This window comes from Chionomys nivalis, chromosome 18, assembly GCF_950005125.1.
Source record: "Chionomys nivalis chromosome 18, mChiNiv1.1, whole genome shotgun sequence".
Taxonomy (NCBI): Eukaryota; Metazoa; Chordata; class Mammalia; order Rodentia; family Cricetidae; genus Chionomys; species Chionomys nivalis.
Genome location: NC_080103.1, coordinates 37,398,609 through 37,424,389, shown reverse-complemented (window position 1 = coordinate 37,424,389; position 25,781 = coordinate 37,398,609). Strand labels below are relative to the sequence as shown.

General features: G+C 43.5%; 1 protein-coding gene across 50 annotated transcripts in view; it reads left to right on the top strand.

The window, feature by feature from the left end:
- Positions 1–25,434, top strand: part of Ank2 (ankyrin 2) — a 532,749-nt gene extending 507,315 nt beyond the window's left edge. For 27 of the 50 annotated variants that reach the window (XM_057793923.1, XM_057793913.1, XM_057793917.1 and 24 more), the window contains 9 exons: positions 8,444–8,518; positions 10,454–10,585; positions 11,475–11,618; positions 13,203–13,461; positions 14,750–15,101; positions 18,309–18,392; positions 18,504–18,668; positions 19,552–19,734; positions 23,148–25,434. In XM_057793923.1, the coding sequence (XP_057649906.1) occupies positions 8,444–8,518; positions 10,454–10,585; positions 11,475–11,618; positions 13,203–13,461; positions 14,750–15,101; positions 18,309–18,392; positions 18,504–18,668; positions 19,552–19,734; positions 23,148–23,162 (1,409 nt within the window). In that variant the 3' untranslated portion in view covers positions 23,163–25,434. Of the gene's footprint in view, positions 1–744; positions 6,946–8,443; positions 8,519–10,453; positions 10,586–11,474; positions 11,619–13,202; positions 13,462–14,749; positions 15,102–17,746; positions 17,840–18,308; positions 18,393–18,503; positions 18,669–19,551; positions 19,735–20,844; positions 20,937–23,147 lie in introns of all 50 variants that reach the window. The other 23 variants (XM_057793904.1, XM_057793906.1, XM_057793908.1 and 20 more) reach the window with 4 other exon arrangements.
- The last annotated feature ends 347 nt before the right edge of the window (positions 25,435–25,781 follow it).

Genomic DNA, 25,781 nt, shown 5'->3' with positions numbered 1-25,781 from the left:
GTCCTTCCCTTTCCTTTATCCTCCTCCTTGGTCTGTCTACGACATCTCTAAACAAGGAGGTCCCTCCGAGGAAAGGGCCATGCCTCTCCGCACAAGATGTGTGTCATCGTCAGGTGTGGATTTCCCTTCGATGAAATGCCAGTCTGCAGCTGACTCAGATGTGTGTTCTGCCGTTGCTGTATGCTGGCAGGATGGTACTGACCAAATTCCAGACCCGTGGGATTGAAAATGTATGGATATAGTTGGGTGCAACTCTGAATTGGCTCCGACTGGCTTTCTCAGAGAGGAAATCGGGTTTCTGCAATTTCCAATGCTTTTTTTTTTTCCTAATTTTTTTTTAACCCATGGTTTTTTTGTTTTGTTTTGTTTTCTGGCATTGATCTGTAATATCTGGACAATCTTGAGATATCTCTGTGTAATTTCACTGCGCTCTTCTTTTTTGATTTGTGATTTTTTTAAATGTATGTCTTGAGTATCTGTGATAGCTTTGTTGTATGTATGAATGTGTTACAAGTGAGAAAATTAAGCAAGTTATTTCCTGCTCATTTTCCTTTTCAGTTATTTTTTCCGTTAGCCTTGCTTTGCTCTTGTTCCTTGAGACCTGTGGATCCACCATCCCCAGCCCATTCTGTTGCCCCTTCCACCACCAGGAAAAGACGCTGTGTTGTTTTGGTCCTGATTACATTTTGCCGATATCTTTTTTGATTTCCATTTTACTTTCAATGTTTTTCATTCACATCAAAGATGATGAGACAGAGTCGACAGAAACATCTGTCCTGAAAAGCCACCTGGTTAATGAAGTTCCCGTCTTAGCCAGTCCGGACTTGCTCTCTGAAGTTTCTGAGATGAAACAAGATCTGATCAAAATGACGGCCATCTTGACCACAGATGTGTCTGATAAGGCAGGTTCCCTCAAAGTGAAAGAGCTGGCGAAGGCTGCTGACGAGGAGCCAGGCGAACCGTTCGAAATTGTTGAAAGAGTTAAGGAGGACTTAGAGAAGGTGAACGCAATCCTGCGAAGTGGCACCTGTGTCAGAGATGAAGGCAGAGTACAGAGTTCTCAGTCTGAGCGAGAGCTAGAAGAGGAATGGGTCATTGTCAGTGATGAGGAAATTGAAGAGGCCAAGCTGCACGCACCTGTAGAAATCACTGAACGCCCATGTGTAGAAGTCAGAATAGACAGGGGGACCAAGGTCAAATCAGAGAAGGACTCCACTGGCTTAGTGAATTACCTTACAGATGACCTAAACTCATATGCTTCTCATGAAAAGAAGCCACAAACAGCTCAGGAGAAGTCAGGGGAGACGAGTCAGGCCTCAGCTGTTGGCAAGAGCTCTGAGAATAACAAAGGGAAGGCTGCAGCAGAGGAGAAACAGAGTACCCAGAAGCAGTCCAAACCGAGCCTGGTGATAAAGAAGCCAGTGCGGAGGAAACTAAAAGAGAAGCAGAAACCAAAAGATGAAAGCTCCCAAGGCAGTGAAGGAACGACTGAACTTAAGAAAGGTAGCTCAGAGGAGTCGGTAGATGAAGAGCGAGGCCTGGCCCCCGAACCCGTTCCCACTGCCAAGGCCACCTCTCCTCTGATAGAAGAAACTCCTATTGGTTCCATAAAGGACAAAGTAAAGGCCCTTCAGAAGCGAGTAGAAGATGAGCAGAAAGGTCGAAGCAAGTTGCCAGTCAGAGTCAAAGGCAAAGAGGATGTGCCTAAAAAGACCACGCCCAGGACACAGCCAGCTGTGTCACCTTCTTCAAAGTCATCTCCTTCCTCTAAGACAGACCGGCACTCTTCCCTTTCTTCCTCTGCAAAAACTGAAAGACACACGCCAGTGTCACCATCAGGCAAAACAGAGAAACACTCACCCGTGTCACCCTCGCCAAAAACCGAACGACATTCACCAGTATCCTCAGGTAAGCCTGAGAAACACTCACCCGGATCCCCGTCAACAAAAAATGAAAGGCATTCCCCTGTGTCATCTGTGAAAACGGAGCGACACACACCTGTGTCACCTTCTGGTAAAACAGACAAACGTCCCCCAGTACCGTCATCTGGAAGAATGGAGAAGCACCCTCCTGTGTCACCCGGGAGAACAGAGAAACGCTTGCCAGTTTCACCGTCTGCAAGAACAGCAGAGAAGCAGGCCCCCATGTCAACTACTGGGAAAAATGATAAGCACCTGCCTGTGTCCCCTGGGAAGACAGAAAAGCAGCCACCTGTATCTCCCACCTCCAAAACAGAACGAATTGAGGAGACAATGTCTGTCCGGGAGTTGATGAAAGCATTTCAGTCAGGTCAGGACCCATCGAAACACAAGACCGGACTCTTTGAGCACAAATCAACAAAGCAAAAGCAACCACAAGACAAAAGTAAAACTCGGGTAGAAAAAGAAAAGGGGCACACAGTAACTCAGAGAGCAGAAAGCCAGACAGTCAAGCGTAGCCAGAGGTTTCCAGTGACAGGTCCTACTGAATCCAGAAGGTTCCGTTCTTCCACCATCACTGTTGGGCTCAGGACAGAAGATCCAGTTAGAGAAAGGTTTGAGAAAGCCCGCGTTATTAAAACACCTGAGCCAATTCCATCAGTAGTGGCAGACGGAAGCCCTCGGGGCAGTGAGACCCTTCAAGACAAGATAGTAGATGAGCAAGGAGACATGGATCTTCAGATCAGCCCAGACAGGAAAACGTCCACTGACTTTTCTGACGTCATCAAGCAAGAGTTAGAAGACAATGACAAATACCAGCAGTTCTGCCTCACCGAGGAGACAGAGAAGGCTCAGATTCAGTTAGACCAAATAATCACAAGTCCTTTCAACACAACCCTTCCGCTAGATTACATGAAAGACGAGTTTCTGCCAGCTCTGTCTTTACAGAGCGGGACTTTGGGTGGCAGTTCCGAAAGCTTGAAGCAGGAAGTTATAGCAGGCTCCCCTTGTGGCAGCCTAATGGAGGGCACCCCTCAGATCAGTTCGGAAGAGAGCTACAAACATGAGGGCCTAGCAGAAACCCCCGAGACAAGTCCAGAGAGTCTTTCTTTTTCACCAAAGAAAAGTGAGGAACAAATTGGAGATATCAAGGAAACCAAGGTAGACACACCCACAGAAAGTCATTCAGAAACAGAGCTTCCTGTAGCTAAAGACACTCCTGATAGTTCTGAAACACAAGGTGCTGAGGTAACTGGGGGTTCAGAATCCTCCACTGAGCATGGTCAGAAGGAGGTCACCCAAGATGCTTCCCAAGATGCATACTCCAAACAAGATGTTTGCCCTAGCGGCCACGGTGTATCATTAGCCAATGAAACACGCCAGGCATTTACTGAGAAAGGATCTTGTGATGAAAGTCAGCTCCCACTTGTTAGTTCAGCTTATAAGACCCAACCAGAAAGTGAAACTCAGGAATCCACAATGCCCTCCGAGGTGACAAAGACCTTCCCACCATCAGATGCTTCTGTGAAGACAGGTGAGGGAACAGAACCAAAGCCCCAGGGAGCCGTTAGAAGTCCCCAAGGGTTAGAACTTCCACTCCCTAGCCGGGATAGTGAGATCCTCAGCCCAGTGGCTGATGAATCATTAGCAGTAAGCCACAAAGACTCTCTAGAAGCCAGCCCTGTGCTGGAAGACAACTCCTCACACAAGACTCCCGATTCTCTGGAACCCAGTCCTCTGAAAGAGTCCCCTTGCAGGGACTCCCTTGAGAGCAGCCCAGTGGAGCCTAAAATGAAAGCAGGAATTCTCCCAAGTCACTTTCCTCTCCCTGCAGCTATGACCAAAACAGATCTTGTTGCTGAAGTGGCTTCCATGCGTTCTCGGCTGCTCCGAGACCCTGATGGTAGTGCTGAGGATGACAGTCTTGAGCAGACGTCCCTCATGGAGAGCTCCGGGAAAAGCCCCCTCTCCCCTGACACACCCAGCTCTGAAGAGGTTAGCTATGAGGTCACACCCAAGACTTCAGATTCAAGCACACCGAAACCAGCTGTGATTCATGAATGCGCAGAGGAGGAGGACTCTGAAAATGGGGAGAAAAAGAGATTCACGCCAGAAGAGGAAATGTTCAAAATGGTAACCAAAATTAAAACGTTTGATGAACTTGAGCAAGAGGCAAAGCAGAAAAGGGACTATAAGAAAGAACCCAGGCAAGATGGATCCTCCTCGGCCTCAGACCCTGAGGCCGACTGTTCAGTAGAAGTGGATGAACAGAAACAGATGGAGAGCGTGGCTGATGAGGGTGAGGTCCCTGTACTGGTGACTTCAGAGAGCAGAAAAGCTTCTTCCTCCTCTGAAAGTGAACCTGAGCTGACACACCTAAGTAAAGGTGCTGACTCAGGACTTCTGACAGAGCCGGTTATTCGAGTGCAACCTCCATCTCCCCTTCCATCCAGCATAGACTCTAATTCCAGCCCTGAAGAATCCCAGTTCCAGCCTATCGTTACCAAACAATACACTTTCAAGATGAATGAGGATATTCAAGAGGAGCCGGGTAAGTCAGAAGAAGACAAAGATGGCAAATCTCATTTAGCTGAAGACCGTCAGACTCCTTCTACTGATGGTATTGATAGGTCTTACGATGATCTGAACAGAGAGACCCATCAGTCAGAAACCTGTGATGGCCATGGTTGTGAGGCTGTGAGCCCTGGTGACTCAGCCACCCCTATCTCCTTAGGAGTTCAGATTTCAGCATATAATGATGTTGAGGAACAGCTGGCCATTGATAAAGAGTCACTGGTTCTCCAGAAGCCTTGTGAAAATGACCCAAAAGGAAGAGAGCTTGATCCTTCTGGAGTGGAATCTGCGCAAACAGATTTCCCCAGTGATGGCTCTTGCTTGTCTTTGTCGCATTGTGCAGTGTCTGAAAGAAAGGAATCAGCTGAAGAAATACCCTCTCCATCTTCCACTGTAAAAGCAGAGGTCACAATAACTACTCAGACTTTGGAGTGCACGTCAGAGGACTGTCCGACTGAAGATTTTTCTCCTACAACTCAAAAGGATAGGTTTGCCATGAACGTTCCAGTGTCCGACTTAGCTGAGACCGATGACAGTCCTGACCCTCAAATAACCAGCCCGTATGAAAACGTTCCTTCCTCATCATTTTTCTCTGGTGAGGAGAGCAAAATCCAAACAGATACCTGTCACGCCACAGTTGTTTGTTCACCGGAAGTGTATTCTGTTGTCATCAGGTCCTCTGCTGAGGATGCAGTAACGACAAGCTCCTCTAGTAGAAATGTCTCAAGCCAAGAGTCAAATTTTGAGAGCCGTGGCCTAGAAACTGAACCCGAGCAAAAAAGTACCTTGTGGGGCATGCAGGCAGACGAGCCTCCCTCATCTGTAGCCCCTGTGACACCAAACGCACCAGCCGTCGCTGGTGAGCAAGTGAGCAAAGTCATCATCACCAAAACCGATGTGGATGCTGACTCCTGGAGTGAAATCCGCGAAGATGATGAAGCCTTTGAAGCTCGAGTGAAGGAAGAGGAACAGAAGATATTTGGTTTGATGGTAGACCGACAATCCCAGGGTACCACTCCCGATACGACTCCTGCCAGGACCCCAACTGAAGAGGGGACCCCAACGAGTGAGCAAAACCCATTCCTCTTCCAGGAAGGCAAGTTGTTTGAGATGACCCGAAGTGGTGCTATTGATATGACAAAAAGGTCCTATGCGGATGAAAGCTTACCGTTTTTCCAGATTGGTCAAGAGTCCAATGAAGAGACTGTCTCTGAAGACTCGAAGGAAGGAGCCACGGGGGCCGAGCTGCCACAGCTGGAAAACACAAGTGAGTCACTGGAACTTTCAGACTCCAAAGAAGCCGTAGATGATGAGGGAGAATTACTTCCTGATGATGTGAGTGAAGAAATAGAGGAATCACCTGCCTCAGATGCTAACCTTGATGCCGAAATGATGACTCCCGCTTCCTCTGAACTGCCCGCAAAAGAGCCCGTCTCCACAGCAGCGGAGGACCTCCCCACCATGCAGTCTAGTGATACATCTTCCCTGAGCACTGTGAAGCAGCTGTCTTGCCCTGCGTTCCCTCAGCCTGTTGTTCAGATGGACTTTTCCACAGTCACTAGGTCTGTTCATTCAGACCGGGATGATGAGTCCCTAGATTCTTCTCCAGAGGAACAGAAGTCTGTGATTGAGATCCCTACTGCACCCATGGAACATGTGCCTTCTGCTGAAAGCAAACCTCAAATTCCTATGCAGACTGTCTCTGCTTCGGTCCCAGTCCCTCCATCTGCAGAGGATGAGAGCGCATTTTCTGATGATTTCTCATCTGGTATGGATGAGGAAAGTAAGGAGGATGACACAAAACCAAAGTCCAAAATCCCCATCAAAGCACCCACCCAAAGAACCGAGTGGCAGCTCTCCCATCCAGACACATCTTTCCAGAAGAAAGCTGTTCCCCAGGGACAAGACATGCTAAGCAGAGCCCCAGATGGTAGAAGCAAATCTGAATCAGATGCTAGTCCTTTGGACGCTAAGACCAAATGCCCAGTAAAAGCCAGAAGTTACATAGAGACAGAAACAGAGAGTCGGGAGAGGGCAGAAGGGTTTGAGTCAGAATCAGAAGGGTCCACCAAACCAAAGTTGTTTGCCTCCCGATTGCCAGTTAAAAGCACAAGCACCCCATCTTCCAGCAGGACAGGCACAAGCCCCACAAAAGAGAGTAGGGAGCATTTCTTTGACCTTTATAGAAACTCCATAGAATTCTTTGAGGAGATTAGTGACGAGGCTTCCAAATTAGTGGACAGGCTCACACAGTCGGAAAGGGAGCAGGAGCCTCCTTCAGACGATGAGAGTAGCAGTGCCCTGGAAGTGTCAGTCATTGAGAACCTGCCAGCTATTGAGACTGAGCTTTCAGTTCCTGAGGACATCTTTGACACAAGGCCTATTTGGGATGAGTCCATTGAGACTATGATTGAACGCATCCCTGATGAAAATGGCCATGACCGTACTGAAGGTATTTGCCAGCCGCTGGAATTCCCTGTGCTACGCATGTCATAAATTCAATAGAGATTTTTTTTTCTTTTTTGGTGTGTAATGTTTGTTTTATTTTGTGATTTGTGTCTCATTTTTCTTTAAGCTTTCTGTAGTGGTTAATGTGTTTGTGTAAGCCCTTTTTGTGTTTTGTGCTTTTTCTGTATACTCTTGTCTATGAAACAATCTCAAGATTGAGTAATGAGAATGCTTATCAAAAACATAAACATAACCAAGCACCGGGGACCTTGCCTTTCTTTAGCTGCTGCACGTAAAGCCATACAAGCTTTGAGTTTTGTTGTTCTGGAGTTCCAGGCTTAACCTCAAGTTAAATACTTTCGCTTTTACACCTGAGCATATGGGTTTCACAGCACAAGGACTTAATGCTCGAATTTCTTATCTTTATGTACTTTCAATAATTGGTACATTCAATTTTGTCATGATTAGGAAGCCCTTTACTCAAAAAGATTGCTCACATCCTGAAATTCTAATTATTGTGGGTCTGGTTTTCAATTCAGAGAGGTTGGCTTTCAGATACCATGGTAACCATATTAAACAAACAAACCTAAGGTAAAAAAAATCGCTCTTTATTTGTGAAGTAGACAGATGGTGAATGTGTTTAGATGAGATTCAGCAGACAACAAAATCTCAAACTTTGCACGATGTAATGGAATGATGGCTCTTGAAACTGTGAAGAAAGGAAACCATGGGTGACTTTGAGAGGTCACCGGCAGACTTCCACTATCTCTGAATGAAGACTTACTCCTAAATTTGGGTGACATAGAATTTCTCAATATTGCCCATCAATCTACAGCAGTTCAATGGACTAGGATGAATTCTGGTTTGTGAGAGGTAGCGCTCATGCCCTTACATAGGAACAGGTGCCAGAAACTCCGCCTCAGAAGCAAATATCCTACCAGCCTGACAAACAAAGTTAAAGTGCCTTTATCTTGTCGTCTTTCAAGGTCAGTAGGACAGTGTTGTTCCTGGACAGGCTGGTTGGTCCAACCATAACTAAGATAATTCTTCATGCTTTCTTTCAGGCGGGACATGGTGGTGATTGATACCTCCACGGGCTTTACTAGTAGAGCCCAGCCAGTCACTCCACTTCTATATCCCATTTGTGATTCTTTTCTAGTATTTCGTGTGCAAAATGAGCATGCTTACATGGGCCATTTTTTTTGCTGTTTTTTTTTCAAAACTGGAAAAGGAAAGCCCTGAGATAACTAGACATTCTGCTCAGTTATTAGTCTTCATTAAAGGGATATGGAAGCAGATGGTTCCCACGATTCACCACATGGGATTCATTCTCCCATTCTACCCCAGAAATCAGAAAACACACCACTTCATATGACCGAAACCATGATAGCTAATTTGTGCAACTATCAGATATCAGTGACTCCCTTCCTTGAATGATCAATACTGTGGTTGCCTTGCTGTCCCAGATACTCTTTGGCCATTCTGTTTTTGACCTTCTGTAGATCCCCAAGATGAGCAGGAGCGGATTGAAGAGAGACTGGCTTATATTGCTGATCATCTTGGCTTCAGCTGGACAGGTAATAGATGTGATCCAGTTGTTGTTTTGTTTTGTTTAACAAAAAAACACCCAGTTAAAGATTTTTTTTTTTATCTTTCTTGAGGAAGACTATAAGGAATAGTGTGAGGAGAAATCTATGAGTTGAAGAATCCAATGCCATAACTAATGGTGCAGCCTGAGCGTAGGGTTCACAACAATTCTGGAGTTTAGAGCTTTAGATTTGAAGACTTTGAGAATAACCCTGTTTACCCATCCTCTTATAGTTAGCTAAACTGCAGGAAGATTCCCACTTTTCACACAATTTTAGATTCAATTTTTATAATCTTTTTTTTTTCATGAGACGGGTTCCAGGCCAACCTGGAACTCACTAAATATCTTAAACTGGCCTAAATTCATTGTAAACCCCTCTGCCTCAGTGCTGAGAATACAGATGTGAGCTACCAAGTCTGGCAATTTTTGGAACATTTGAGATTTCACCAGGGTTGCTTATTTTTGATGTTTGATGTCAAGTGTCTTCATAGTAAATAACACTAGCATGTGTTGTGGGAGAATGTTAAAGCACATACAAATGAGATGTGATTTTTTTGCAGTAGGGGTATTGAAGTATCGAGTATATGCTGAGCAATTTGTTAAAAGAAAATGAATTCTAGTATCTATATTGTTACTTACAAATTATGGTTTATAAATTTAAAATATATTTTCATCTGCCTGTGACTTAATATTCAGCAATATTATAGTATACCTTGCTTTTATATGTATTATTTTAAACTCTGATTTGGTTTCTTAAGTATTACTTGAATATGCTTCACTGAGACAAACAGTGCAGAGTAAATACTCTTTTATCAGTTTCTCAAAGATTTGGAAAAGAATAAGAACCTACCTATTCTCAAAGACGATTGATAACTTGGAATAAATGACTGGAAGCAGTAGAAATGGCCATTTTCTCACTTTTGGTAATTTTAGAATAATTCTGTAAGGATTTGGAGGAGATAATGATACCAAAATATCCCTTGTTGACATATTAGATATATATTATTTTCCTTGGATATGTATGTAATAACACGTACTAAGTGTGTTAAGTATAAAGGTAGCAAAAATGTAAACCTTATAACCAAACAGAATGAAAGAAAAGAAAAAGCCAATAATCAGTAAAATAGAATTACTAGATCAAGGATATTTTTAATATTGAAGATACCAGGTAGACAATAGAAGTCATTTGCTCTTACACACAAATGCATACCTACACATTACAATAGTGTGCACAAGCACCAAGTATTCATATAGAGTATTAATAGTAAAATAAAGAAACTTTTTGTAGAAGATACGTTTGACAAAGGGTTTCTCTATGTAGCCCTGGCCATCCTGGAACTCCCAGTATAGACCAGGCTGGCCTCAGTCACAGAGATCTGCCTGCCTCTGCCTCCTGAGTGCTGGGGAGGATTAAAGGTGTGCACCCCTATACCCAGCTTGGAAAAAAATCTATTTTACTTCTACCCTATGGCAGTTTAATGTTTCACAGACCTTCCCTTCATGGATATCAAATAAAGAAAGGAGCATACCTGACCACTATAAATTAGCTACAACAAATGTTTGCGCACATTTCCAGAAACAGGATTTGAAGAAGATGGAAGTATACAAAAGTGGGAAATGCGGTTTCTCCTGTACAGTCATTTATCTTCCATTATCTCGATTAAAATCTAAATGAGTGATAATGTTCTGATCTCCATTTACATGTTACACCACTCCTTTGTAATTAATTCTGTATCCAATTTTAAGGGAGAGAGATTGTTAATGCTAATGTATCAAAGGTGTGTATGAGTCACTTCTAACCTGAATGCTCTTAGCAACACAGGATAGTATCACTTACAAATCGTGAAGCAAGGTGTGGAGAATCAAACATGAAGAGTCATTGTGTTAACAATGTGGACAATGTAGCCTTTTGTTGTTGTTTTAGAATTAGCAAGAGAACTGGATTTCACCGAGGAGCAGATCCACCAAATTCGAATTGAGAACCCCAACTCCCTTCAAGACCAGAGCCATGCACTGCTGAAGTACTGGCTGGAGAGGGATGGGAAGCATGCCACAGGTAGGTGGGGAAACGCTCAGCTAGAGGTGTTATCCCAAGGCGAAAGTGGATCACCCAAAGATTCCATTCTCACAACATCAGTAAGATAAACTGCTGAATGTCATCATTCTAAAAACCACTGTTAGGGAAGGACAACAGGCTGCTATCATTTTGTAGAATAATATTGTTCCGTGAGAAACCCTGCATGGTATGTTTGCAAACAATGCCAAGTATTTGGCAATGCTACCAGCGCCAGCTGCCAACGGAAGGGTCACGGAGACCTAGCAGGTCCTAAGTATTGGTTAATGGGAACAGTGGTGTGGTCATAGCTATTTATGAGTGGTGTGCTGCCAGCAGCTCATGTTCCTGTTCCTCTCTCGCAGTTTACGTATATGGGGAGGGAAGCAAGCAGCTACTCTAATGATGATATAGTTAAGGGAGAAAGACCATGGCTACCACACACCTTCAGCCCTTTCTCTCAAGTCTCTGTGGAGATCTGCCTTCATATCATTTGCTGCTTGTTTTTCTCCCATATCCCTTTTTAGCAGCACTGGGATATTTAGCCAATAAAAACAAGAGGGTACTCGATTGAACTTAAGAAACCATATGATCAACAAATATAGTTTAATATAACTAAATTTCACACAGTTTCTGAGATAGAGCTAAAGTCTCTGTTTCTGCCTAGAGTTCACATGGATCTGAGCCCTGTGGCTCATCTTGCAACTCTGCTTTCAGGGTTTAGAGTATGTAGGGTCCGCTCATTGCTATTTGCCTCTCTTTACGAAGGGCCTAGTTAGGCGTCGCCAGGTTCTGATATAGATACCAAGAACTTAGTATAGCCACTGAGTGAAAGATCCCCCAGAGACGACCTCTCACATGTAAGGAATGCGCCTTTTCTCTAATCTCTCAGATACTATCCTCATTGAATGCCTCACCAAGATCAACAGGATGGATATTGTCCATCTCCTGGAGACCAACACAGAACCCCTCCAGGAGCGCCTGAGCCACAGCTATGCAGAAATGGAACAGACCATTGTACTGGACAACAGTGAAGGTCAAGTGATGTCTCTTGGCGGTAGGGGATAATTCAGGAGCTGCCTGCATTTTTTCTGTTTGTTTGTTTTTAGGCAACAGACTATAGCCCTTGGTGACGATGTATTTGTTTCCATTCTACCTCAGTTTCTCTCCCTGTCCATTTGGTACTCCCTCTACTCAGTCTTTATTGTCTCCCTACCATGGGTGCCCCAACCCAGTTTCTTTTTCCTCAGTCCCTTGAAGAACACTTCTGATGCTTACATCGGTTGATCTATTTTAACCACTGAATTTTATGTTTTGCACTAAAACATCATTGCCAGTCACCCTTTAGCTATTAAGTACTACAGTACATCAGCATCTCACTTTGGTCTTTATTTCTGAGTGGACAGTTCTTCAGACCAGCTGGAGCCTTTGAACACTAGCCATGGGACCTTTCTGTATGAATTTATACTGAATTCATTCTCACTTGCTTGTCTCTCCTCCCCCATTCTTTCTCAACTTCGACCCTTCTTACTTCTGCTCCTTCTCTCTGGTTTCTGCTCTCACTTCTTCCTTCAACCCTTCCTCAACATTTCATTTCTCTTCCCCTTATTTATTCCTACTTGATGGGCAACCCTTCAGATTTCCTAGAAAGATTTATAAGTAAATCTCTACACTTTTTCACCATAGAATCCACCAAGATGAAGTGTCTAAGTGTGCACACTTTACCTTTCTTCCCACCACAGTACGCTAAGTTCTCTTATTTGCTAAAGCTGCTGCATCTTTTGTGCTGAATTTTATCCTCTATCTGATGGAGGGCTTCACTCCTTCAGACATCCATTTGGCTCTTATAGTTGGAGATATATCCAATGCCATTGCACTTTAAGAGTCCTATTTTTAAAGGGAAAACAAAGTGCATAGGTCTTCTGACCCTGCGTAGCCCCCTCCCTGGGTCTGCTTTGTTTCTCTGTCCATTTTGTAGAAAATCTCTTCAAGGGAGAGTCTGGGATGTCCTGTTTTTTCTTCCTGTCTCTTGAGACCTTTGTGTGCTATTCCAATCCCTTTGTAAAATCCAGTAATTGTTTTCTCATCACCAAATCCTCCATGTTCAAATTCCTTCACACCTTGGTAGCATATGATGAAAATAATTAATCTCTCTCCTTTTTTTTCCAAACCCAATTTTGATGTTTTTTTTTTTTTTTTTTTTTTATCTCCTTTCCACACCCCAATCCGTCTCAGTCTCTCAGTGACTCAGCATTGTTCTGGATGTCGTGGGATTCCTTAGCCCCACGTGAGCACTTCTACATAAAAAGCCCTGAATGCAAGGTGTTATGGATTCTTCTTCCCGCTTAGACTCTATGACTCTTCTGTCACAGGAGATAACTGCTTGCCACTAGGGCTCCTTCAGACACATCACTGAGGAAGTGGTTTTATAGTTCACTGACAGGCACCATGCATCTTCCTTGGGCTCCTCTAAGTGGTCAGCTTTCCAAAGTCACAGCAGCATCTCTTGTTCATCTCTCTAACATCTCCTCCAGCAGGGTGTGGAGCAAAGCATTCCTTACCAAACAGACCCCTAGTGTGAGTAAGATTTCTGAATATTTTCAATTATTCTTCCCTACAGGGTTTTCCGTACTTCAAGAGGAGCTCTGTGCAGCCCGGCACAAGCAGAAAGAGGAGCAAGCGACTTCCAAAGAAAGCGAGTCCAGCGACCACCCACCTATGGTCTCCGAAGAAGACATTTCTGTTGGTTATTCCACATTTCAGGATTGCATCCCCAAAACTGAGGGGGACAGCCCAGCAGCGGTGCTCTCTCCCCAAATGCACCAAGAACCAGTTCAACAAGATTTCTCAGGGAAAATACAAGACCATCAGGAATGCTAGTGAGTTTCAGAAGAAAGCCTGTTAAATGCATTTCCAAAGAAAAGCTGCCATGACAGGGAGCGAGCATGGTTCTACACAGGGAAGTTCCAATAATCTCACAGTGACTCACCTGTGCTGTAGAAAAAGTGAAACAGTCAAGATACACAATTGTGATGGTGTTGTGTGGCACCGTCCTACCTGAGCCAGATTCTAGTTTCTGACCTTGAACAATCCTCGGTGCTCCAAGTTTCCATATCCACATCTAAAGATCATGAAAATTTTATACAGGTTACTTATTTAACAGGGTCGGAGGCCAGGGATAAGCGCGTGAGTCATCTTAGCAGAATGATCCTTGCAGACCACAGTCACTACAGTCTTGTAGGATTTTTGTATCTTCTTGGAATGCTTTCACATGGTGCCGTGGCTGCCTAGGAGTTTGAAGAGTGACGGTGTGGGAAAGGCAGCCCATGAGTGCTCAGCAAAGCTACGCAGCATCTGAATATAAAGCCATCCGCACAGTATAAAGCACGCAAACAGAATCCAGTGGTGCTAGTTCGAACCCGGGCAGAGTTAGAGTAAGGATAGGGAGGCATTGCCTGCCTGGAAGAAGCCCTGGAGAGTTGTTTAGCTCAGAACTTTAGCAGGTAAAGGGGAGAGCTGCCTGGGGAGAGAGAACGGCTGAGGAGAAGCAACCTTAGTGTGTCAAGAGCTCACAGCCCAGTACTTCCGTTGACAGTGAGTCTTGGTCTCTTGTCACCAGAACATGAGAATAGATACGAAATGCTTTCTTCCTCCCAGGCCCCTTCCTCCTTCACCTGCTTATAGGGTCCAAGGGACAACCTTCAGAAAAGGTACAGGAAAGAAGACTGGGGGAAGTAAAATGAGGGAACACCAGGACTGCCAGAGAGGCTCTCGGGTCATTTGTTTTCAGGACAGAAGGGGGCTGGATACAAAGAAAGGAGCAGAAAAGGGCAACAAGTTCTCAGGTTTGCAGAGGCTACCAGAAAGTGTCAGTGTCAACAGGTCCTTCCATCAAATAATAGATATACAATTATGCTCCCCTTTGTTTGTAATTATACTAACTACATTAACACGGGTTTATTTCATTCTGCTAATTTTCTTGCTTTCTTCAAAAGCATTATCTATAAATATTTGTTCTGTGAAATTCAATTGTTTTTCCATACTTATCACATATGGGCATCTCTGTGTGCGAGCATCCTTGAGGACATACCGTCTTAGCTATCACAAAGAGAAATTTCATTTTCCCTTCCAGTGTGCCTGAGTGGCAAGTTAACTTTTCTGTTTCAGTGTGACAACACCAGGGTCAGAAGGAGCAGAGACTCAAAAGGCCACAGAGGTTCCTGACTCTTTCTGTAAGACTCCTGAGGACATCAGGACCCCTCCTGAGGATGCCAGGACCCCTCCTGAGAATGTCAGGACCCCTCCTGAGGATACCAGGACCCCTCCTGAGGACGCAAAGTCTTGTCTCCAGACCCCGGTGACTAGCGAGCGTGGTTCTCCTATTGTGCAAGAACCTGAGGAGGCTCCTGAGCCCAAAGAGGAGAGGTCTCCAAGGAAAACGAGCCTGGTGATAGTCGAGTCAGCAGATGACCAGCCCCAGGTCTTGGAAAGGCTCGATGGGGACGCGGCTTTTCAAAAGGTCAGGCTTCCCTTCCTCCAAGTGTCCTTCCTCACCTGTGCCAAAGCTCTAAACTTTCCGTTTCTATTGATGGTTCTTTAATTTTTTATTTTTTTATATGGACATAAAAAGATTTGTCAGATAAGTTAAACTGGGACACGGGAAATGCCTAAGCTGTGACTGTCTGCGAACCTGTCGATCTAGAGGAAACAGTACACAATCCCAGTGTTGTGCTGCAGGCCCAGATTTCATCATGGCAAATCCTGCTAAGAAAAATGAACTGTAGTAGCCACCAACATAGCCTGGTGTTAAAAAACTAGTAGGGTTTTGTGTGATGGTGTTGATGACCAAAGCTACCAAAAGTCTGCCAGTATGATGCTGGGCCCTCAGGTTGTGTGCGTTATCTAGAGATCAGAGCTCTCACTGGCACACCTGGTGGGCTAGCCCCCAAACTTTCCTCAGTGCAAAAAGTAATAACTTTCTTTTAATTTTTTTTGTATGTGAGGGTTGAGTTTGTGCATATGTGTGTTTGTTTGTGTGTGTGTGTACATTGTACACACCACAGTACAAGTATGGAAGTTGAAGCTGGTCCTTTCCTGCTCCCTTGAGGAGTGTGGAGACCCATTCCTCAGGCCTCCACAGAAGAGCCTGTGCCACATGAGCCATCTTACCAGTGCAGCTTTCAAATTAGGATTCTTCAGGTTTGTTTTAGGAATAACCTAGAAGAATAACATCGTGCCTAAGTGTGTTGACATGTTTTATTGTCCAAATTCTTGCCTGTGGTGAGAGAGCACATTATAGTGCGTCTTTTATCGTTATCAAAAAGAGTTCACTCAGAGGGTGACCTCTGAGATCAGGATTCATCGAAAACCACACCTACAGTAATGCGAGATCTGGGTGCACGGGCACAGGCTCCTGGCATTTGTCTTAAAGAATGTGCTCATTCAGCCAGGGAAGTTTTATTCCACATTTGTCTTTGCACAAAACTACCATCTCAAGCTCTTGTCCTGACTGAATACTAGAAAAAGGTTTGTATATCTGTCAGGCTAAAAAGTTACCAAAGTTCAATGGAAAAAGTCATGGGCAACGTGAAATACAGACTTGAAGGTTATCCCAAAAGTCCTACCATCTGGATTGTGCAGACATGTATTGGGACGAGCCACTGTGCCTCCTAGGGTTTTCACAGCCTCTTCTTAGCTCAGTGAATTTCTAGTTGTCCCTCATCTGCTTCATTTGTGAACCCCTAACTTCCTCTGACACTAACCAGAACGTGTAATTTCAGGTCCTCTTCTTGCTGACCATATTTCTAGCAGTAGGTTCCTGACTTTATTTAATATATAATTTGGTTTTTAATTTATATCTTTTTCTTTAGGAAAGAAGATTGCAGAGTTATATCTTGTGTATTTTGAGACATTAAGCCAACTGAATGTATTATTTCCCTTAAAAAAAAAATGTCATGCCAAGCTAAGTGTGGTGATCATTCCTGTCAGCCCAGTGCCCTGAAGGCTGATGCAGGAGGATCATAAGTTTAGAACCTGTGTGGGATGCAACATTGCTTGATTTTGTCAAAAAAAATTTTGGAAGGGAAGAAGTGAGGAAGAGAGTGGAGGTAGGGGAGGGAAAAGGAGGAAGGAAATCATGTTCCCTTAGGAAAAACTGACTCTGATTAGGACTCCTAAGGCATATTTTCTGGTCTAAAATTATGTCGCTAGCCTCATGTCTGGCTTTTGATCAGGCTCATAAATGCGAGTATTCTCTCAGCTTCTCTGAAAAATGAGTCTAATATTATTCAAAGCCTACAATTTTTGATGCCAGGAAAATGTCCCATTAACCAATAGCTACAGGAAATTTGACTTATTGGAGAAAGCTCTGTTGCAAATAGGAGCTGTCCCCTGTGTGGGATTAGAGTCCCTGGGTCACACAGTATTTGGTGTGCTACTTAGTTCTGTATTTTCACCTAACTTATTAACCGTTGTTAAGTACGGGACTCATGTGGGAAAGGATGTCTCCTTGGGACCAGTTTTGACTGGTAGCTTCTCCAGTTTCTCTCAGATTGCAGAATTTCATTATGATTCTGAAAACAGTAAGATTGCATACTTGTTGAGGCTTGAGATCACCGCTCATTTATTTCTCCTGATGATTTTCCACCAACATCTCCCCGCATAAAATTTCAGAATATGATATGGCTAAATAAAGCAACGAGCAGTAAAGACACTCAATAGCGAATTAAACAAGGTGATGCAGCCAGGTGTAGTGGCGCACATCTGTAAACCCAGCACTCACAAGCTTGGGACAAAACGATTGCAAGTTCAAGTCAGGGTGGTCGACCAAGTGAGACCCTATCTTAAACATTACTTTTGAATCTGGGTGGTGGTGGTGCACGCCTTTAATCCCAGCACTTGGATCTCTGTGAGTTCAAGGCCAACCTGGTCTACAGAGCAAGTTCCAGGACAAGCTCCAAAGCTACAAAAAGAAACCTTGTCTTAAAAAAACAAAAATAAATAAATAAATAGGAAAAAAGAAAGAAAAGAAAGGTGAGTTCTAGGATAGTGGGGGTTTTTATATAGAGAAACCCTGTCCCAAAAGACCAAATAAAATAAAAAATTTTATTAAGTATTTTTTAATTAAAAAAAACCCAAACAATGATTCTTACATGCTTCCACCAGGAGCTAACAGAGGAATTAGGGGAGCTGGAGGCCAGCTCTGATGAGGAGGCCATGGTAACTACCAGGGTTGTCCGCCGGAGAGTGATTATCCAGGTACCCACTATTAAGTTGCTGCACATCAGGACAGTTCTGTCCTTCTACTAAGAGAGATCTGGGACAGCAGAGACTGAGCATGCTCTGTAGGTTGTGCATGAATGGCTGGTTGCTCCCGTCTTCCTGTTTCGTTTGTAAGGAAATGCAGAGCCAAGGGTGTTTGCAGCCCTCCTCCACGAGCCAACATGCAGAAGAAGGATTGGCTTCTAGATCCACCTGCTTCTCTTCTTGCTTGTTCATTTTTGTTGTTTGATTAAGTTTTATCTAACTTTGGTGAGATTTTCCTGAGCATGGTTTGTTTTTTTTTTTTTTTTCTACCTGCTTTTTTTAAAATTAATCAAACTGACAGGATTTTGCATCTCAGCAGCAACACGACCTCTGGCTTTCTAACATTCCTCACATCAAAAACACTTGGATGTAGCTCCCCAGGACCGGGCCAATTAACATTTTTTTTTCTCCTATTGTTTAGGGAGATGATATGCCTGACATACCCCCAGAAACTGTCACAGAAGAAGAATATGTTGATGAGAATGGACACACTGTGGTGAAGAAGGTACTGGCCCATGGTTCGATACGGGGCTGTTTTTATACGTCCTATGTAAATGCCATCACTAGTGTGGTACCCTAACTCAAACATAAGATAGACACGTGGAATGTATTTCAGGTTACCCGGAAAATCATTAGGCGGTACATATCCTCTGATGGCGTGGAGAAAGAGGAGATCACAATGCAGGGAACGCCACAGGAGCCTGTCACCATTGAGGATGGGGACAGTTATTCCAAAGTCATAAAGCGTGTGGTATTGAAGAGTGACACCCAGCAGTCAGAGGTGAGGGCAGCCAGCTCTGCAGAGCTCGTTCTGTAGCGAAAGACAAAACATAGGCCAAAGCGTGTCAGTCCCCATCGAGTCTGATTTGATGTGGTCATTGCATTCATTGTCTTTGTTTCGTTCTTTTCATTTCTGTGTTTGTATTTCATTCGTGGTTGGTTACGGTAGGAATCCGAGGTCAGCTTTTAAGAGAATTAAATCTATTTTCTGGCCAGGCATGTGTCGTGAAGAAACAGTGTCCAAATGTACTGGAGTTCTTGGTCCTCGTTGGCACACCAGCCTTCCGCTGGTCACTTTAGATGTGTGTTTGATGCCCAAGCTTTTGTATCTCAGGGTCATTAAAATCGTAATCTGAAAAAAAAATTATGATCTGAGACTCTGATTTATCACTTCATCGCTTTCTGTTTGAAGGCTTGAGACCATCACATACGCTGGATTTCTTAGACACAGAACTTGAAATTCTTAAGGTTCTGTTTTACTTACATCTTCAAAATGATATGATTATAGACGCGAAGCTGTATACTAATCTACATTCATTTCTTATAGATTTTCAAGCTCTCCCTTCAGGGGTTGACTTTATTTTCATGTTGCAAAGAAATAAGTTAATTGTGGGAAAGAGAACCAAGCTTAGGTTGCTAATCTACATTGCAACTGTCAGCCTTTAAAAAATGTGGTTGGTAAGACTTGATTCAAATGGCCAATTAACTGGTTCAGTGCAGTAGTGATATATCCTTAAAGAGACCAATTGATGAGATTTGTTCCTAATTACTGTTTTTATTTTTTAAGAAGGCCAGTATTACAATCATTTTATTTCACAGAAATGTCATTGTTTCTTCCATTTTGGCCATTGGGAATTGTCTGTTGTGTGTCCTTCATTCATCAGATGACCTTGGCTGAACCCAGCATTTTGTCCAGTACCTCACAGTTTCAGGCCGAACCAGTAGAAGGCCGTAGAGTGAGCAAAGTTGTTAAAACAACAGTGGTACACGGAGAAAGGATGGAGAAAAGCCTGGGGGACTCTAGCTTAGCCACTGACCTTCCTTCAGCCAAAGATGACTTTGAAGAGGTACAGAAGTCTTGTCTCATTTTGTGTTTGTTTTTCTTCGATGTGCATTTTATGGTTGCTTTATGTCTGGAAAGAAAAGCATTTGTCACTGTGTCATTTCAAGCCCAGATTCATGGGAGGTTAGGATAATTCCAGAGACCAGATTTCCTTCTTGGACAATTTGTGTGGTGAAGTAGTATTTCCTCAGCCCAGAAGTGTTCATTCCTGTCACTAAGGGGCCTCTTTAAAATTCAGGTTGCTAAGATTCATTCCTGCTGGGGCAGAATCCGACTCTCCAGAGTTGGGGCATGATTTTCTATGTCTGTTAAAATTATAAAGGCAGCTGTGGTAGCTTAGGCTGGAAACACTGGCACTGCAGTGGCGAAGGCAGGATGCCATATCTTCAAAGCTAACTTATGCCACAAGATGAGTTCAGGCCAGCCTGGATAAATAAAATTATAATAGTTGCAGAATTATCTTAAATTCTTAACGTTAAATGCTATAATCTGTGCCCTCTACTTACTCACAATAGACCTGGGGGATCCAGCTGTATTTTAGGGTGGCTGTGTAGCCCGCACAAAGCACTGTGTTTGATCCCTAGCTACTAGAACAACCATAATAATATTAACAACTATATTTAAATAGCACCTTAATGTATTTGCATCTTAAAAGTGAACTTTCTTTAAATACTTTTGGTTCTGCACATTTGACTTCTTGGATGTCCACAAGGTGAACTGTCTGAGTGGTACACTGGACCCTATTTCCTACTTCTGGTTTTGTCTTTGATCACCTCATTTATCATTCATGTCTCCACAATCAGAAGGAAGGTGGCCAAACATGGAGAAAATTTAGAGTCAGTCAGTATAGGTGTAAGTTACGAGCATTTGACAAGGAGTGTAATAATATCTGTGACACAAATGGAAATTTTAGGATGTGTTAAATAAACTCAATACCCATATGAGTTCGGAGTTGTTACTTGCCCCATCAGATACCTCTTTCTGTACCACCAGAGTTAGTAAAGCAGTAGACTAATTAGTGAAGCAATATGCTAATTAGTAAAGCAGTAGACTGGTTTACTTAAACGTCCATGGTCTATGAGTCAAGTCTTGTCTTCTCTCTTTCTTACCTCAGGCGTTGGGTTACACAGGTAGCCACATGAAGGTCCATTTCCCCAGTTTAGTAGAGAAGGAAATCCTGAAAGAGGATGGATCAGTAATTAAGAGGTTTGGGTTAGCATGGGGTGATGCTTTGCCAACTAACATGATACAGAGAGTTTCTAATGCTAGAAAGGAAAGGTAGTGCCCTTCTGGGCTGCCGACTGCTCTGTATGAAAATGCATGGGTCAGGTGTGGGTGTGTCAGCGTGTTCCTCCTAGCATGTCCACTGATACTTACAAATTAATACTGAGACACAGCGGTGGTGAGCCATTTGTTTATATAACTTGACTTTCTGGGTTTAAGCAAATTGCTAATACAGTTGGAGCTAAGCTGGTGGAGAATACCACTGTGTTGTCAGATCTGAAGACCGGATAAAGAGAAGTCTAATTAATGGCACACTGATTAACTTGGCAACTAACTCTATCCAGCTCAGGCTTCCTCTATTCTGGCTTTGGATGGTAGCTGCTTTTCACTCTTATCAAGTCCCATGATGCTGCATGTGTGTGGCAAGAAACCGGAGCCTAAGTTTGATGTTCGAGGTCCTGAATGTACAGTGTTGCCAAAAGCTGATTTCATAAGAGCATGCGCAAGTAGTAAGCAGCCTTCCCCACGTGTGTAGGTGAGCTGCCTGCTCCACTGCAGATCTTCTGTCTGAACCAGGCATTGCCTCCGTGGTTGCTCTCTCACGTCTTTGGTCCCTTAGCGCCACTGTCAGCATCCGTTCTCCCCCAGCTTCTCAGTGGGAGATGCAATGGGAACCCAAGTTATTGTTGTGCTTCTCATCTCATTGAAAAGGGGAGAGAGACTGTCCTTTATAGTATTCCTCCAGGCTATTTTAGGTTTCTGGAACATGATAATTAAAAGAGCAAAATTAAAGGTTCTGTCACAGTCCCGCCTTCTGCTCAAATGTGAAAAACAGTAGCAGCTATGAATTGGAAAGAACGTAATTGGTCGCCTAGAGCTTTCAAATGCCAAATGAATTGAGGATAAAATGCTTCTTCCATTCTGAATGTTAAACTCTTTTGCCCAATCATTTGGATGAAACTAGACAGCCTCTGCAAACCTTGGCATCCCAGGATCTTTGAACTAGACTAGATTCAGAGGGCAGTTGACTCCCTGTCTCCTTGCAGTGGTGGGCACAAAGCTGCAGACAGTGAGGGACAACTTTCACTTGAGTGCATATGTTATTGAAGTCATTTTATTGTATATATGCCTATGCAGAAACATCTGCTCACATCTGCAGCAAACATTTTTAAAAGTCCCAGGCTGTAGGTCTGCTCCCTGACACCAGAACTATGGAACCCTCTCCTAATGCCTGAAAGAAATAAAGAACGAATTACAATATTATTTTCAAATGGGGACTCTAAGAAAATAAGAGTATGAAATAAAATAGCAAGTGACAGCATCTTTTCTCCAGGCGCCCCAGGGGTGAGGAGGCAGGGAAGAAAGCAGCCTGCTACCTGGCACGGTGGCATGCTGAGATCCTGAGGATGCTCGAGAAGTGTTGACCTTGGGAGTCATTTCCAGCTCCTTGCCTTTTCTTGCTGACTCTCAAGGAACTATCAGAAGCCTTCTTGTTGGTACCCCCTGTTTCAAAGATTGGTAGAATATTTCCATTTTTAAAGCCGGGCAGTGGTGGTGCACGCCTTTAATCCCAGCACTCAGGAGGCAGAGGCAGGCGGATCTCTGTGAGTTCGGGGCCAGTCTGGTCTACAAGAGCTAGTTCCAGGACAGGAACCAAAAAGCTGCGGAGAAACCCTGTCTCGAAAATCCAAAAAAAAAAGAAAGAAAAAAAGATAAAAGAAAAGAATATTTCCATTTTTAGAGAACTAAACCTCATAGAAAAGTTCTAGTAAAACAAAATTTGGACAAAGTTAAATGAATTTTAAATGATTTTCTGAGCTTGTCAACGGTGCTTTTGGAATCATTTCTTCAGATTAAACAAGGATCTTTTGGATTCTTGACCAAAATCTGAGTCATGGCCTGGCTTCTCTTTGAGAAAATGTAACGAAGGCATAGTGTCTTATATTTGAAGTAATTGCAAAAAAAAAAAAAAAAATTAAAAATCAATATGTCTTTTCCAAAACACACTTTTTAAAGCTTCATGAGTTGCTTCTGGTAGTCCTATCGTGAGAGTCTCACTCACGACACATGTGAGAAGCACACCTGTCTTAATGACCTGCCGTCACTAAGCTAATAGGAATAGATGCCAGGCTAAGGCAGGAAGTGCACGGGCATCCAGGGAAGGGGTCTGATTCTCTCATCTGCTCCCTGTAGGACAACAATGAATAAAGCCAGTACACAGAAGAGGGCTGTGGTGAAGGACCAGCAGGGGAAACGCATCAGCCTGGAGCACCTGGAGGATGTCCCCGGAGCCCTAGACCAAGACGACCTCCAGAGAGATCTCCAGCAACTCCTTCGACATTTCTGCAAGGAGAACACAACGCAAGAGGCCAAATGAGGAGCTGCCCAGTTCTCAGCAGAAACCACACACCTACTCGATATGCAACTTCCCATTTCCTCACTGAAGTAACCTAAGTGACCTAATTAATTCCTGGGATCCCGTGACATTTCCAGTCTCGGCAAATACACGGCATTTTCTTTTGCTTCCTTCTCCCATGCCCTCTCTAACTATAAGCTAATTTGTGACCAAAGATAGCATCCTTCATTCTGGATGCTGTATCCACTCTTTTGAGCATCTGTGCTAACCTGGGAACTGGCGCCTCCCTTGTTCTTTGCTTCTGCCCCAGCTCCATGAAAATCCACTAATCAGAAGAACTTCACCTGCAGACTTCTTCAAGCGACAGAGGGGGATCCGCCCAAGGATATCCATGTATAATGTACATAGCTGAAATTCTCAGACGAACAACAGTAAAACTGAAACCACTGCCTGTCATAATTACACTGGGCATCACGGACTAGAAGCCTCTCGGGATTGCCGAGCTGCGGTTCATTAAGATAGCGCTAACACAGTCGAAGGCTAACACAGTTCTCCAGAGGGAACACTTCAGACCTAGACACGTCCTTAGCACTTCCAGAGTAGCCATTGCTCCGAAAGACAAGGTCATAATCTTGGAGAATGATCCCAAGGAGCTGTCTCTAGTACTGGTCAGCCATGGCTGATGGCTCTCCAACTGCCACCCTGAGGGAGGGGACGAAGGGGGCACAGACACGCGGATGGAAACAATGAGGTATTCTGGTGCTAGAAGCTGCACGGGTGGTGTTCTGGCACTTTCAGGTGTTTTCGATTTTGGACACGTTGGCAGGGTATTTTCAAAGCTATAACTACTGTAGTTTTCCAGTGTTCATTGCTGCTTTAGCAAACCATGCTGTCTTACCGGTGGTACTTTCTCCTGGCCACTGCACTGTAGATAATTCATTGGAAACAAGATGTACGCACCACAGAAAACGTTAAATGCTGTCACCATGTTGGAGTGGTTTCTTTTTCTTTTTTTTTCACCCCACCTCCAGATGTATCTCTTTTCTAGTACCTGCATGTGGCATTAAGCAGACACACACACATACACACACACACACATACACACACACACACACACACACACACACAAGCCCTTCTTATCATATTAATGGTTTTCATCCTGGGCTTTCACTTTCTAGCTATGTCTGCTTTTCAGCTTGCAGACAAGATTGAGAAATCGTTGGAAAATTTGGTTTTGGTTTTGATTAATTCTTTTTTTTTATTTGATATATTTATTTGAAACCCTTGGAAACTGAAGTGCGGTTGTGTAACTTTGTTTCAGAGAAGAGACGACAGTCTGAGTGATCCCCGTGCCCCATGTCTAATCCCTTTAGTGGTTGAAGCTGTGTAGCATTTTAACATATAAATATATATATTCACAAATATATTCATATAAACAGTATACGTTTTGAATCAGTTATTTGTTAAAGAAAAGTATATTCAATGAAGATGAAATTTAAAAAAAAAGAAAGGAAACAGTGTACTCTCCTGAGATTGAACTTTTTCCAATCCTATCTGGCCTTTTCCTGTGTGCAGAACTGACTCATTGCTCGGAATGTCAAACACAAACAAGACAAACAACGGCACTTCATCTTTTAAAGTAACATTGCCAAGAAAGGAATTTGCTTGGGAGAGAGGTTTCCCATCAGCCAAATCTCCCGAGCCCCCAGAGTAGAAACAAAGCATTCGTTGGCATCCAGAACAAGAGAAGAAGCAGGTGGCAGCCCTTTTTGAGAGATGCCCTGGCCATCTTGTCAGACTTTCACCGGAGCTCATGAAAAGCCTTTCTGTTGTGTTATTTGCAGTGCAGATGATGTCTGTGTAGCAACATAATGGTTACTCACCTTTTTTCGATTCTGATTTTTTTTTCTGTGTTATCAAAAAAAAAAAAACTTGAATACTGTGAGAAGAAGTGAATTTTCAGTTGATGAATCAGCATCTTGTTCCCATGGTGATAACACTAATTGAATATATCTATGAGGGCATGTATTAGTTAATGGAAAACAATACAACACTAACAATACATAGCTACAATGTTGTACAATGGCTGATTTAACTAAATAAAATGTACAAGTGTTAAATGTGGCGGCAGTGCTCTGTCCTTCTTTATTACCAGTCTGTGATGTTAGGAGAATCCGAGGTTGTTCAGTGAAGCAGATATGAAGCCAACAGAAACACATCAACTGCCTTTTTTTCCGTAGTGTTTTTATTTAGTGGTGAATATCCCGTGATCCCAGACGGTGGCAGGCCCTGGATTAGTGTGTCATAGCCCCAAGGAACTTTCATTCTTGCTGCCACCCACCTGGGGAAAACAAGAACATATGTCTGTTTCGAGGATGTCTCTAGTAAATGAAAAGTCAGAGCCTTCAAGGACTTGGAGCATGGACACTGGGTGATCTCGTCAGCAGCACAGGTGGCAAGGCCACTAGGAT